We start from the raw sequence: 16,166 nt of genomic DNA, 5'->3' as shown, positions 1-16,166 counted from the left end.
GGTGCCTACCTTCTCTCCACATTCTAGAACATTTCGTTGATGTGAATCCTTGGTGCCGACCTCTCTAATCATCGATCGATGTTCAAACTTAAAAACGTGATAAAAATCAGCCTTTATCCATTCCCCAAATGGCCGCAAAATTTGCGATAAAAGAGGTAAAAATACATCCATTTCTGCGATAAAAGCGGTACAAAACGCACCACTGCGCTTATCATTCCTTGTGAAAAGTAGGGTTTCTGTCTCCAGTTTGTTTTGATCGCCATCTTTACAGGTAGGTACTTCATATATGATTAATATATAGATTTAGCCAGGGCTAAAAGCGAAGCTCCTATTAACTCGAATTTATAATTCAAATCAAACAATAAACTTGTATTCCACAAATCAGTTAAAACTTTAGAGCACATTCATGTGACTTTTGACGGAAAGGCTACGTGATTTTAGAGAAAAATAATTTGCAAACAGTCCATCTAAGAGTGAACTTAATCTTACATCGAGTTGATAGCCTCTATATACACACCCAAAAAATAGCAATCATCTTCGATCACATTTAAGAGCCATAATGGCTCTTGATCACAGTAGATTAGGCCTGGAAAACAAATCTGGCCGAATTTTTTGGGTTCGACAAGTTTACTTTAGAAAATCTTGCCAACAAGTCTGGGGACGTGTAAACCAACCTTTTATAATTTTTGTATATCACATCTGAGGTGAAACAGTACCATGAGGCGCCGTTTTCATCGTACAGACCTCGGACAGAATGAAGTGTTTCACAATTTTGCAATACAAATTGCACTCATTCAATATTCAGGACGATCGAAGCACGCGTGGGCTTTTAGCGAAACCGTCAAAAAAATTTCCAAAATCACCTATACGGCTAGCCGGTTCTCACTTTTGACAAGTCGACTGTTTAAATTAAGATTAATATAGTTATACCCTTCAACACAATAAAGAATTTATTGTGTTTATTTTTTATTTAATGATTTTATAACGATCTGTAATCTTCAAAAGCGTTTGATACGCGCGGCATTTTGACTACTCCTGCAAGCGATGTTCATGAGCGACTGAAAACAAACGGCACAGCGATTAAAATTGCAAAAGAGACTACTAACAATCAATAAAAGGAAAATAATTCGGTGAAACATATACAGAGACCACAAGTTTCATTCACGAAGACAAGTATTAAAGTGTCTCTGAAAATCCTTGTTTACGTTTTAAGCCGGCTTCCCGGTGTTTGCTTTTTTCAAAGATGAACTCGAGGCAAGAAAATCGCTCAAAGCTTTCTTTTACAGCCAGAATTAAAACCAAATATTCTTTGGAACGATTTCTTTCTATTTGCGGTGAGAAAATGTCTAAAGGCTTTTTAAAGTTCCATAAGCTTATAATCAAACCTGATACTCGGTCACTCTCGGTCAGATCATTGTCTCAAATCTTACAAACGTGCATAAACCAAATAGCCGCGTAAACTACGCTCGACTTCATTAAATTAGATATAAAAAACAAACATCAAATACAATAATTACTCAGGCTTACCTTTCGAGATGCACTGAAAACTATCAAGTAAGGCAAAAATCGCTTCAGACTTTTCAACCGTCTTACGCATCAAGCAAGGTTAAAAACGAAAACGATGTCATCCGAAATCGGATTTCCGACTTTGCCAAAGCGACGTATTTCTCAACCAAAAACCCAATAAACAAACTACCCATGAACAACAGAAGACTCTTGGTAGCAGCTGAATTTCACTTTGTACATTCAGTGGAAAAAGACAGTTAAAAACATCACAAGTTGACACAAAACTCTGTCAGCTTCAGCTGTCAAAGTAAACAAGTTTCAAGATGCTGCATAAATTTTCCGCGAGAACTCACCTGTCAAACTTTGACCAATCAGAGTATAAAAATTGGAGGTAGAGCGTGACCAACGCGTGACCTTGGCGAGAAAAGTCAAAAGCAACTGGCATGTCTTCCCTGCCTGTAAAAACTGGCTTAATTTTTAGCTTCCGAGGCCAGTTTGAAATCAAAATTTTAATTGTGCGGCACATATAAAACACAACATATTTCATATGAATTAAAAAAAATTAAACTTGAGCCTGCATTCATTTGAAAACTAGTAACTTGTCAGCGGATAACTTCAAAAAGATACTCGACCTCGATGGGTCGACACCTGAGCCCGCGATACGGTCAGGTGATACTGGTCAGCGGATACCCTGTTGTGACAGCTGTCAATTGATCACAACATTGATGTGCAATATGTCTGCAATATCAGTCCTCCTGTGCTCCCAAACTAGCTTGAAAGTGTGAGATTGAACATTGGTTGCCCTGTGGTGCGGACGGACGGGCGGGCGGGCGGGCGGGCGGTGTACGGTCACGTGATTACCAAATTTTCTGAGATGGGTAGATTTACTTACCCATGGTGCTCTGCAGGCGCGCTTCGCGCGCCAGAGCTCCGCTATTATTATACAGAATATCGCTGGCTAAGTATACTGTGGGCCCTGATTTTTGAAAATTATTTTTACTCTGCCAAGTCACGCATGAAACGAAGTTGTTTCTTCTCTCTAAAATCGTCATTTGAACAGGAGCCCGGACTCTAGTTTCCCCTTTTTCATTCTCCCTTGTATTGACTACCTCAAAAAAGAAATTAAATTGATTCAGATCCTTTAATAGTGTGTCATTTCAGTCCTTGTTTTTTCTACGTACTGCTTTCTTTATGCCGCCATCTTGATAATTTGAAACCGCATGCCAAATACTTCGCGGGCGCAAAATGTCGCCGATTTCTGGTAATGTTTTAATTTCAGCGAGAGAGAATTGAATGAACCTACGATTACCGACGAGCCTGAAGCAGGGGAAGGAAATGGTAAGTTCTATCTGAAGCCAAAAAACAGTAGCAGTAGCCTGCTACAAATTCAAAGCTGAAAAATGGATACAGTAATCATAAGATGGGGCATCATTTATCGCTTATTGTTTCAGTAGCCACGGTACTGGGGGACTTACCTACACCAACCCTAATTCCAACCCTAACCTACCCTTTTACAGGTAAATTTACCATCATCGAATATTCAAGTTCTTGTTGTCTCTGAGCAGTTAGGTCATGCAGTCTTAAACATAATGATTACATCAATTCTGAAATTCGGTGAAGAAACACGGCAGAATAATTCGTAAAAACGAAAGCACTCCCAAGACAACGTCTTTGTACTCAAAACTGAATGACGGCCTGCGGCCATACAGACAACACAATGTAGGATTATATATCTTCCCCAATATACTTGAAATATACAGTCAACCCATGCCAAACGCTGACGCGTGTTCACAGTTTTATATGGTTTAACATTGTCACTTAACTGTTTTCTTTAAGGTCCTGAATTCATGTGCCAGTCTGTCCCTGACGAACCATCAAATGGGAACAATGAGGCTGAAGTCTCTTCACGATCATCTAAACGGTCGTCGTAAGTGTTTGACATTTCAAATTCTCAGTCATATCAATCTTCCAACTTCCGTTTGAGGAGAAACTCCCATCACCTGAGATTACACACCTATTTACTTTGGATTATTTGGTTCACATCCCAGCCCCGGGGTTCACATATGCCTTGTCAGTAACTGTGCTCACATTGCGATAGGCTCCTCTCAAAATGCTATACAGCTAGTATAACATTTAATCTAATGCAGTCTGTCCACTTTCAACAGGATGTACTGGAGCCCTCGATCAAATTTAAAAGGGGCAATTTTATTAGGGTACTTAAGGATCACTTATTTTTTAAGTCTCATACGGTAATGAACGACATACAAACATTAAAGCGAAACAGCTTACATATTCGATATCCGGGCTTATTCACACAAGACAAATGAAATAAAGCAAAGAATTCGAAGTTATTGATTACAAGCTACCTGACTGCATTTCTTATATTTTGCTCGAACAGAGCAAGTGATGATGTGAGAGAGTCACAGCCGGCCAGAAAAAGACGACAGCCGCACTTGTCCTCTTCAAGCAGCGTAGAAGAGATGAAAAAACACGAGAATGACTACTCACCTGTGCCTAGCGTTGACTGTAATGATTCAAAAAATGATTCCATTGGTGGAAACGGCTCTGCAAAAGTTCGTGAAGGTAAGACAATAAAACCGAGCTGAGGTAATAAAAGTTATTAACAGACTACCAAAAGAAAAACAAGTCAAACCGAGAAAAACTTTGCGTAAAGGATTGTTCACACCGTCATGGGGAACATATAGCAGAATCACATAAAAAGGAAATAAATCTTTGCCTTTCACATCAACTTTTACACTTTTTTCACTGAAATCAGAGCAGTAGCGCTTTAAGGCATAATGATTCTGGAAAACAAAAAGAAAGCATTCCTGTAACGATGTTCTTGGACTCATGACTGCCAGATGACGGCCTGCGACCATAAATACACCACAATAAAGGACGCGGAAGCGTGTTTACAAAAATTTAGATGGTTTAACATTGTCACTTCCCTGTTTTCTCTAAGGTCCTGAATTCATGTGCCAGTCTATCCCTGACGAACCATCAAATGGGAACAATGAGGCTTAAGTCTCTTCACGATCATCTAAACGGTCGTCGTAAGTGTTTGACATTTCAAATTTTCAGTCAAATAAATTCTCCAAGTTCCGTTTAAGGAGAAACTCCCATTACCTGAGATTACACACCTATAGTATTTATTTTGCATTACTTTATTGACATATGTACCTTGTCAGTAACTGTGCTCATATTGTGCATGGGAGGCTCCCCTCACTTGCAATACGATGTACTGACGCCCTTCGACCAAATTAAAAAAGGGGCAATTTTATTAAAGAACTGAAGGATCACTCATTCTTTTAGTTTCATAAGGTCGTAAAGGATATATAAACATCAAAGCGAAACAGCTTATTTAATAAACGATATCCGGGTTTACTCATACAGGACAAATGAAAGAAAGCATAGAATTCGAAGTTATTCATTACAAGCTACCTGACTGCATTTCTTATATTTTGCTCGAACAGAGCAAGTGATGATGTGAGAGAGTCACAGCCGGCCAGAAAAAGACGACAGCCGCACTTGTCCTCTTCAAGCAGCGTAGAAGAGATGAAAGAACACGAAAAGGACTAATCACCTGTGCCTACCGTTGACTGCAATGATTCAAAAAATGATTCCATTGGTGGAAAGGGCTCCGCAAAAGTACGTGAAGGTAAGACAATAAAACCGAGCTGAGATAAATAAAACTAATAAACAGACTACAAAAAGAATAACAAGTGAAATCATCTCAAATAGTTTAAGGCCTGGGACTAAGGGGTTTACCTGTGGAAAAAAGATTTATTGGCTTTAACTCAGCATAGATGATGGTGCTGAATCTAAATTGGGCACACATTAACCCATTCGCTCTTGGAGATTTTGCCAAAAAACGCGTTTTAAAGCTAGTCGAGTGGTTTTCTGGTCACTGTCGTGCTATAAAGAGCTAAAACTTACCACAAACCGGTTTACAGGTCGTACACTTGATGGCCTTCTGATCCAGATGCAAAATATCAGCTTGCGAAGTTCGGGCATGCGCAGAAAGCAAAATTTCGACATTTTTTTCGACATTTCGTTTTTGGGTTTAAAAGTGACACAGCAGTCTTGACTTTTACTTTTCGCTTTCTCTCCTCCCCTCTTTTTTCGCTTTTCTTGCCTCCTTTTTTTTTCTCTTGCTGGGCATTTAGTAGGCTTCATTTTGGTGGGAATAGTTTTTAGGAAAGCTTTTAGGATCTTAGGATTAGGTGAAAGGAAAGGTAGGTGGGTAATGGAACAAGATTTTCATGGAGATTTTCAGGTCAATGTTACATGGTTTTTTGCCTCTTTCTCCGGTGTCCTTGACTGAATTGTGCTCATTCTGGTATGGTTTGAAAGATCTCTTCACTCTGCACAAGTTAGCGGACAAAGTTGTCCTTAACCGTTAAAACTGATGACGTCACAAAGGGTAGAAAGGACGTGGATCCGCACGGGCGGTTACGGGCGGTTCAGGGGCGAATGGGTTAAGAACTCATCGCCCCTAACATTTTAAAGTATAAATGTGATCGTGTTAATCAATAACGTGACATAGTTAATTATTCACCAAACTGGTGGCGGTATTAAGGAAAAAAAATCGAGCAATAACATTTTTCTTATTCATATTAAATATTTCTAACACATAGCGTTTGGAATGACCGTCCGTTGCATTGTCCATTAACCAAGCAGAGCACGGTTGTAGTGCAGATAGCGCGATCCAACGAAACTTTCCTGTCTCTATTTGTCTATCTTCTCTATCCACGAATATTTGTGCAACTTAATCTAAAATTCTATCACCCCCGAAAGACAGAGATAAGGACGTGGTGCGAATAATTGAGTAATTTCGTTTAGTGTGATATTTTCTAAGTAAAGGTCACTGCTGACTAATGATAATGTTAACATTTTCTTTTCTTTGTTGTTCTAGAACTAAAAATCAACGGACATCCTGTGTTTAAGGTTCCTCAGAAGGGTCTTTCTACCAAAGAAGTTCTTGACATCTGTATCGCAGGAAATATAGACGCGAGGACAGTATGCCGTGCTGTGCCACAAGGAGTGAATCAGTCAGCCATCTTTGTCGTCGACCTCACAGAGGAAATTGAAAAGATCCGAAGCTTCATCGATTCTTACAAGAAATCTAGTAACAAACTGGGCAAGATCATAAACGCAAACCTCCCTAAACAGCTTGGGGGAAAGCCAAATCAACAAAAGAAACCAAGAAGAGGGAAAAACAATGTGAGCCAGGAACCAGTCCTGTTAGAGGAAGACTATTCCGACATGATGGCACCAAAACCAATGAGGTACACCAAATATTACCAAAATGACGAGCCCTTCTATGTAGTATTCATTCACGACTACGCGAACGCAACAAAATGTATCGGTTGCACAAATGAGTTCCCCAAGCTGGTGCAGATAGCACCCTACGACATTGCCATACTTCACGAGGAGCGTTACTGCTACCCAAAAAAAGATGATCAAGGGAATGTTGAAATGGTACCAACTCATAAAAAGAAGGCAAAGAGGTTTTACTGCGTAGATAAAGAGTGTATTCTTCTAAGGCACCCTTATTTCTGGAGAGGTTTGGTAATTGTCTCTACCAATGTCCAGGGGCGCTTGAAAGAGAGTCACAAGGATCTTCTATATGCAATGCTAAAGTTTAGATTAGAAGAGGATAATACACAAAGCTAACTCAACTAAAGGAAGAGTAAGATCTCAAAAGGCCTGATTGCTACTAATATGATGCCGCCTATGAACGATAGAAAAACCAATTGCGAGTGTCCATCTGGTACAGCTTGATGTTATTGTGCAACATTTTTTCAGTTACCGCGCCTCTGAAGTCTCATTCTTAACGAAATTGTCAGGGGCATAGCCAACCCATACTGAGATCTGTAGGCCCAAGCCTAAAACTTTTTGGTTTGATCATTCTACCGCTTGTAATAAATTATGCGTTATTGGAGTGAGCTAACAAACTTAAGTCTGTTGGTGAGGTGGGTGCGTACTAGCAGTACGTGCAATTTTCAGGATATGTATGTCAAATAAAAGTCAGCCAGGCCTACAACTAGTCGAAAAGTTGGCTACGCCCCTGACTGCTTTCTGATCGTGGTAGTGAGCTTTCTTTGCATGTCTGATCCACAACATTTGTCCTGTAACCATTCGCCTCTTGCAATGACATTGGGCCTATTAACGATTACGAGATGGACGCTATAAAGCTTCGTAGGCTCCTCGTTACACCCTGTTCCTTATTCCCAGTAAATTTTCACAACAACAACAGCAACAAAAATGAGTTTCATATTAGCTGGTGATATTTGGTGGTGAGGTGAGGCACGCATATTTGTATTTCCCAGGTTATTTATTTTCTTTTCATGATTTATTTCAGTACCGTGCCGTAAACGAAAATGGCGCGCATAATAAGATGATTATCACAATAGTAAATTCTGCTGATAGGATCAAGGGAATAATCTATCCCAAAAAAGTAACTGGTTTGATAAAAATAACATCCCACTATACGTATCACATAATACATCCAAAATTAGTTAGTTGAGTTTGGTTAACTTTTTGGAATACTTTAATCAAATTGCTGAGAACGGGGAATTGAGAACCATTATTTTAATCTTTAACAAATCAGAAATTTCTTTTGATACTTTTTGATAATGTGATATATTTGTTATTAATGGAAGGACTTAAATAATATAAACTTTGTAAATTTCAGTAAGTCGTTAGCATTAATTTGGTTTGGGGTTATAGTATAGATGCACAAATGTACATTGTTTTATTTTTGATAAATTTATGATCATACGAAAACGAATGCCTTGTTTCGGGAAAGGTGAAAATTGCCAGCTTCGCAAAATAGTAATAATTTCTTGCAAAATTACAACATTTTGAAATGACTTTTAAATACGACTTATTAATAACGGTAATAGGACTGAGTAGAGTCCAACTCGGTCTGTAATCATACGAGTGATTACCGAAATGGACGACACAAAGACCTGGTACCAATCAATCGTAACCATTGCAATTTCCGAGAAACTAAAAGCATTCAGTTTTTTGGTCAAAGAGCTTTTAATACCAATTATCCAAAATTAGGGAAACTTTCCCCAATTTGTCTCTGAGAGACACAGTCTAATATCACAAATTCGTCCATTTTGGAGTATCCCCAGTTTACTAGGGTATGTGGTTGTTGCTATGGTTATTGGGATAACTTCTGTGATTGGTGGATTTTGCTGAGTGCACTTAATAATGAGTTCTAAAAATAAAATGAGAAGTTTCCAGAGTCTTCAGGAATTGATCTGTAGTTTTATGTTTACACTTATCTATATGGCAAGAAAACAAATTTAAAGGACGACAAACAGCTCATTTCGCAAAATATTAAATTCTGGCAAAATTACCACTTTGCGAAAAAACATGAGAGGTGCCCAGACTCTTTGAAATATTAATCATTTTATTGGTGGATACAATTTGTTACGGTCGAGAAGAACATATTTGCTAAATAAAGGTGAAAAAACGCCATTTCGCAAAATAGTAATTCTGGCAAAATTACTGCTTTGCAAAAGGAGTTCTAGTACGGCCAATAAAATGAAAGGTGCCCAGACTCTTTAAAATATTAATCAATTTATTGGTGGATACAATTTTTTTCGTACGAGAAGGACATATTTGCTAAATATAGGGGGAAAAAAGGTGAAAAACGCCATTTCGCAAAATAGTAATTCTGGCAAAATTACTACTTTGCGAAATGAGTTCTAGAACGGTCAATAAAATGAGAGGTCACCAGGCTCTTCGAAATATTAATCATTTTATTGGTGGACACAATTTGTTTCAGTCGAAAAGGACATATTTGCTAAATAAAGGTGAAAAAACGCCATTTCGCAAAATAGTAATTCTGGCAAAATTACTACTTTGCCAAATGAGTTCTAGCACGGTCAATAACATGATAGGTCACCAGACTCTTCGAAATATTAATCATTTTATTGGCGGACACAATTTGTTTCAGACGAAAAGGACATATTTGCTAAATAAAGGTGAAAAAACGCCATTTCGCAAACTAGTAATTCTGGCAAAATTACTACTTTGCCAAATGAGTTCTAGCACGGTCAATAACATGATAGGTCACCAGACTCTTCGAAATATTAATCATTTTATTGGCGGACACAATTTGTTTCAGACGAAAAGGACATATTTGCTAAATAAAGGTGAAAAAACGCCATTTCGCAAACTAGTAATTCTGGCAAAATTACTACTTTGCCAAATGAGTTCTAGCACGGTCAATAACATGATAGGTCACCAGACTCTTCGAAATATTAATCATTTTATTGGCGGACACAATTTGTTTCAGACGAAAAGGACATATTTGCTAAATAAAGGTGAAAAAACGCCATTTCGCAAAATAGTAATTCTGGCAAAATTACCCCCGATATCTTTCGACAGAAATAATATTTTCTTCTGATTTTTTTTTAAAAGAAAGCTCTCAAGCATATCTACTTGAAAACGTTGAAACCTCAAATATGGAAAAATGGCAATTTTAAGGGTGGCTGATACCTTAATACTCCGGTTGGCTTAAGGTCAGTTGATAACTGACACCATTATACAAACTCACTTTAAGCAGCTGTGCTGAGGCTTCGCAGGGGACTTACAATTGCCAATAAAAGTTCTGAATCAAACGGGATACGCAATATGCGGAGCAGTAATTCAAAGCTACTTGACTGCATACGTACAATTCCTTAGATACGTCGCAAAGCTAAGTGTGAACTCAATGGCGAACGGATCCAGCGAGTCTTGGAGCTGCTTCCCTCAGTTAAATTCCACTGCGTCAAAAGTCGGAGAAACCGTTACCTTCTGTCTTATCTTTATCGTTTCACTGGTCGCAAATTCTCTCATTGTAATGATCGTTTATAAAACGCCTAACTTAAGAAAGCCGATAAATTATTTCATCGCAAACATGGCCTCATCGGATTTGCTGTATTCAATATTCTGGATGCCATTTAACCTGTTAGTCTTGTACACCAACGGCTCGTTTCTTGTCGATGGTCAGCTTGATCAGGCCTTGTGTAAGCTTGTCCCTTTCTTTAGTAGCGTTCCCTTTGTCGTGTCAATTCTGAATCTGATTCTAATAGCGGTGGATCGATTTGGAGCCGTGGTATTTCCTCTCCGTTCCCCACTCATCAGATCCAAGCTGTGTCCCTTCTTCATTCTCGCTACATGGATAGTTGCCGTAGCTGTCAATTCGCCATACTTGTTCACCATAGAGCTCGATGAATCCCCAGAGGAAACCTGGTGTGTAATGAAATGGAAAAAAGTATTCGGAGAGTCATCATCCTTTGCCAGTTTTGTGCTAGCTTCCTACAGTCTGTTTACATACATACCTGTGCTGTTGCTAGTCATTCTTTATTCCATCATTGTTATCAAGCTCAAGACGCAGGCGCATCCAGGTGAGCAGTCCGCCAACGCTCAGCAACAGCGGGACAGAAGAAACCGAAACGTGCTTCAAATGTCCATTGCTATCGTAACAGTGTTTGTGTTTTGCTGGTCACCTTACTCTATCAACGTTTTAATCATAGAATATCAGGACAGTCTCACGAATTTCTCGTGTAGTTTTCGGTTATACTTCGATGTCACCGTTTATATCAGTCACATGTACTGTGTTATCAACCCGATCATCTGTTTCATATTTAGCATTAATTACCGAAAAGCTCTTAAAAGACTCATAAAATGTTCTTTTGTACAGGCGTAGGTCGCAAAAATGTGGTTTTGGTTGAAGAGTTAACTGAGTGCGAGGTTCGTGGAACACTCCCGAATAAATGTATCATGACTGTCAATGTATTTTTAGTAGTAATTATCGAGAAGGTCTTAGCAGACTTATGAAATGTTCTCTTGTACAGGCGTAACTCGCAAAAATGTGCTTTTTTGACTGAATATGTTAAGATTTAGAGGTAGGTGGAACACTCGCGATTAAAAAATCGCCACGATTGCCGTTGGCTTACTTAACTGAGGATTAAGTCTGGCATGACTGCGAAATATGACAGCATAGGCCACGTATTATTAAAGGTTGGGTGGTAAATAAGACTCAGGGACGGACCATTAGAAACGTTATTGGGGCCGTAGGCAGGTGAAGTACAACTGTACAACTAACAACTCTTAATTACTACAGAACCGCTAAGTGAAAGAAAGGACTAAAACGGGCAATTATAAACTTCTGTTGAAATTTTAGCGCCACCCCAAGGTTTGACAGTAATGTTTACGTCGTCAAAAGAAATTGAGCAAAGAAAAAAACCGCATGTTTTTGTGGCACGTTCCCCGTTCGCCTTATTGCAAAAAAAATACATGAACCAAAAAGTTTAACAGGAAGTTTAAGCCACGTCGGTCTTAATAACAATTACTGTGTTGAGGCCTCGCAAGGGGGCAAAAATTAAAGTTTCAAACTTAACCGATGGCCTCGATGCATATACTGCGTTGTACAGAAGGCGACAGACAATGGCGGGCGATCCAGTCTTGAAACTCTTTCAAACGATTTACCAAGAAGAGACAAAACTACAATAGTGATAAACTGTTATCGTTCGTAGATAAGAAAATTTCCTGCGCTCTTGACCACAAGACTCCCTGATGACTCTTTTACACTTCCACGTGGCGCTAAGAGCCACATTAAAAATGTTCTTGGCCTGGCGTTGTATTTTTGTTATCTATTTGACGCAAATTCAACAGACGTTTTCAAATGGGCATTTTGAACACATTAAAATAAACTAACAGCTCTACACTAGTGAAAAATTTGATAATGATAATAATAATAATAACTTCACAAAAAATACAATCCTGGTATTTACATATACTGTTAAGTGATGAAAATGCAAGCAACAGTGGTTATAGACTTCCAAAAGTCCTTCGTCCGATTTCATATGCGCGGGCTAAACAAAAGGGGATGCTCTTCGGTTGTTTCTGTATGATATTGTTCAAATTTTGTTTAGAAACCAATTTTTGGTTCTCTGTCTTTGCTTTCCTTAATTGGTTTTATATTGACTGGACAACCCATGCTTGAAAGTGACATTTAAGACAGAAAATCGATTTGACAAAGTAAACAACTCGAAGGTTCAATGTTAATGAGTTTCTCCTAGCCAATTACAAGACTTACTCAAGCATTAATATGAGTTTTAAAGCGTTTGAGTCACTCTGGTCATTATAAAAATGATTTCCACAGCGTTATAGAGCGATAAAATTGTAACCAACAATTCGTAACAATTAAAAGCAGTCAAAGAAGGAACAAGCCTCGTCTATTTGTTGAGTAAGAACCTGTTAGTTTCCGTTTGCCAACAGCAGACTCCTACTTTTAGAATTTCCCGTTTTTATTTCGATCGAGAAGTAGATGATATAAAAACTGGCTGCTTCATGCACACATGATAGAAGGCATTTATTTTTGCCTCATATTTTCCTGTTAAACCTGTTAATTGCTTGCAGGCAGCTTCTACCCTGCTTCCTGTGTTTACCTGCCAAATTGTGTACTTTATGATCTTATTGCTAAAGATAACATTTCACACACCTGTTTAAAAATGGTGTTAAGCACGCATTTTCGATTATCTTTTCTGAGAATCGTTTCAGTCTCACCGTAGCTACATGACAGGCCTATGCATTTCTCGTGCAGTTTTTGGCTATACTTTGATGTCACCATGTATATGTCTAACGCGTACTGTGCTATCAACCCGATTTTCTTTTTCACTTTTAGCAGTAATTGATTGCCAAAAAAGCTCTTAAAAGACTCATAAAATGTTCTTTTGTACGGGCGTAGATCGCAAAAATGTGTTTTTGGCTCGCGAATATATCATATATCATGACTATCACTGTACTCCAGCACTCTGAGAAGGTTTTAATGAGTGCGAGAAATGACAGCATAGAGGACGTATTGTAAGAGTTTGGGATAAAACTCGGCTGCGGACCGTTAGAAACGTTATAGGGGCGTGGGCAGGAGAAGTACAAAAGTATTCGTTCATGCAAGGGAAAAATTTATTAACTGAAAATTCAAGGGAAATGTTAACGATAAAAATTCGAATAATAATAATGGTATGAAATACCTCCTAGTAACTCTTAACTGTCTGTCTATTGCTGTAACTTCTGCTGCTCAGCACGTATTGCATTTTAAATTTTTAATCACACATTCATAAATAATTTATTGCAAAGTTTAGCCAATAAAAAAAGCCTAAGACCTCGGTTCGGTAGATCGACTAATTGATCTGACATGATTTTCAAACGTAACTGTTATTTTAGTACTTTCCTCGCTCTCATTGTTTAAATTCTGTTTAGAAGCCAATACTTTGTTCTCTCTGTTTGCTCTCCTTATTTTCTATTGACAGGACAACCCAGCCTTAAACCCCTCTAAAGTGATATTTAAAACAGGAAATCGTTTTCACCAGGTAAATGATTCGAACGTTCCATATATGCTAATAAGCTGCTCCTAGCCAATCGCGAAAGACTTCTCAGGTATTGATATGAGTTAAGCGGGGGAGTGGGGTTTTTTGTAAAGTGCCACATATAAATGTAGTACCGGCAGAAGGTTCGCAAACATCAAAGGGAGTAAAAGAAGTAACAAGCCTTCTATTTTTGTTGAAGAAGAACCTATTAATTCTTAGTTAGACTGGAAAACCCAAACTTAACTCCCTTGAAGGTGATATTTAAAATAGGAAATCGTTTTCACCAAGTAAATGATTCGAAGGTTCCATACATGCTAATAAACCTCTCCTATAGCCAATCACAAACGAATTCTCAGGTATTGATATGAGTTAAGCGGGGGAGTGGGGTTTCTTGTGAAGTGCCACAACGTTATCGAGCAATATTATTGGAGCCAGCAAGTACAGAAGTTCGTAAAAAAATCAAAGGCGGTAAAAAAAGTAACATAAAGTGTTGTGTTTTTGTTGAAAAAGGACCCATTATAGTTTAGTCTAGACTCTTGGTTTAATAATTGCCCATTAATTGCTCGATCGAAAAGCAAATGTTATAAAAACTGCATGTTTTATGCACACTTGATGAATATGCACTTTTACCTCATATTTATCTGCTAAGCCTGGGCTTAATTGCTTGAAGGCAGCTGCGCTCGAGTTTAACAGTAAAATTAGCATTAAGCACGTATTTTCAACTATATTTTCAACAGTTTTAGAGCTGCTTCAAACAGTTTACAGAGAAAAGACAGAACTACAAGTGGTGACAAATCATAGTGTTCATAGATGAAAAACTTTCCCGGGCTCTGGATCGCAAGAGCGTGATCACTGTTCCTCAGCAGCAAATAAATTTCCTCGTGACCGGGGCTAAAAAAGCTAAGAGCCACATTAATGCCGCTTAGTTACTCTACTTCTTGACGTTGTATTTTCAGTATTTATTTTACACAACTTCCCTGAACATACGTTTTGAAACGGGCGTTTTGAACACATTAAAATACACTAACAGCTCTTGAAGAGTTACGCTTCCGCGATAATCGATCTTAAAACAGGGGCACCCAACTAGAATATAGTTCAAAACCACTTAAACATAGCATTGTTAAACGTATTTTAGTATTAAAACGGTAGATATAGGTGTATTTTTATCCCCTAAAAATTTTTCATCTGTTCGGATTTCCTAGCTGAAAGTCTAGTGATCCGAAAATTACAGGGATCAAAACTTACCTATTCGAAAATTTCAGCTAGAAAAAAGGCTCCCGAAAATTGTAGGTGACCGTTTTAAGGTAAACATCCGTTAAAAATGGGCAGTAATACCTTTTTTTTAGATGTTCGAAAATCCTAGGAGAGGCAGACAAGCAAGAAATTTTGGAAAAAATGTTCCGAAAATTCTAGATCTCAAATCGTCTTCCGAACAGATATTTTCCGAAAATTGTCGTTGGGTGCCCCTGCTTAAAATACCTTTCGTCGTGATCTGAATTCTAAGGAAATTACTTATCTATCCTTGCTAGTGTGTTAGTTTTTCCTTGTCGTCGATCGAATTTAAGCAGTTGATGATTTTTAAATGAAACAAATATAAAAAAAAAATGATAATGATGGTATGAAATATCTTCTAGTTATTCTTAAGAGTATATGTTAAGATTAAGTTAAACATCTACTGTTGTAACTTCTGTTGTCTGACACGTATTGCCTTCTGTGGAAAGATCTATCCTTTCTGAATTTGCCGCTTACCAAATAATCACTTAATTAAAATATGGAAGCTCAAAGGGTTCTGGAGTAAATCATCTGCACCTTTCCATATGAAAGGAAATTGACCCGATCTGTCCATTGTTAATTTATGCAAAAGTCTAGCCAATTATTTTCGATTAACACCTTCCGGTAGATCGACAAACTGACATGATTTTGAAACTGTAATTTTAGTACCTTCCTCCGTGTTATTGTTTAAATTTTGTTTAGTGGCCAATACATTGTTCTCTCTCATTGCTCCCCTTGTGTTATTTCGACTGGACAACCCAAGCTTTTAAAGGGCTTAAAGGAGCAATAAAGAAAGAATTTCTTTCAGACAAAGGAAATAAGTCGAAGGTTCAATGCTAATGAGTCTCTCCTAGCAAATTACAAAAGGCTTACTTAGGCGTAGATGAGTTACTATAAATTAAACTAATGACTAATTGACGCCCCAGAGTTTCAAACAAACGCCTCTTGGCTCATTTAATAAGCGCCGTTCTATGATATTATGTTTACATTAGACGCCCTCGCTAATAAACATCC

At 38.1% G+C, this 16,166-nt stretch overlaps 1 protein-coding gene across 1 annotated transcript; it reads left to right on the top strand.

Moving 5' to 3' along the window:
• The first annotated feature begins 10,426 nt into the window (after positions 1–10,426).
• Positions 10,427–11,349, top strand: LOC140944641 (QRFP-like peptide receptor). The gene is made up of 2 exons (XM_073393761.1): positions 10,427–10,916; positions 11,213–11,349. Exons 1-2 carry the CDS (start codon positions 10,427–10,429, stop codon positions 11,347–11,349), a joined length of 627 nt encoding a protein of 208 aa, XP_073249862.1.
• Positions 11,350–16,166: the final 4,817 nt, after the last annotated feature.

This window comes from Porites lutea, chromosome 7, assembly GCF_958299795.1.
Source record: "Porites lutea chromosome 7, jaPorLute2.1, whole genome shotgun sequence".
In the NCBI taxonomy this organism is placed as follows: Eukaryota; Metazoa; Cnidaria; class Anthozoa; order Scleractinia; family Poritidae; genus Porites; species Porites lutea.
The sequence above is the reverse complement of the archived record's forward strand: the minus strand, read 5'-3'. Positions and strand labels throughout refer to the sequence as shown.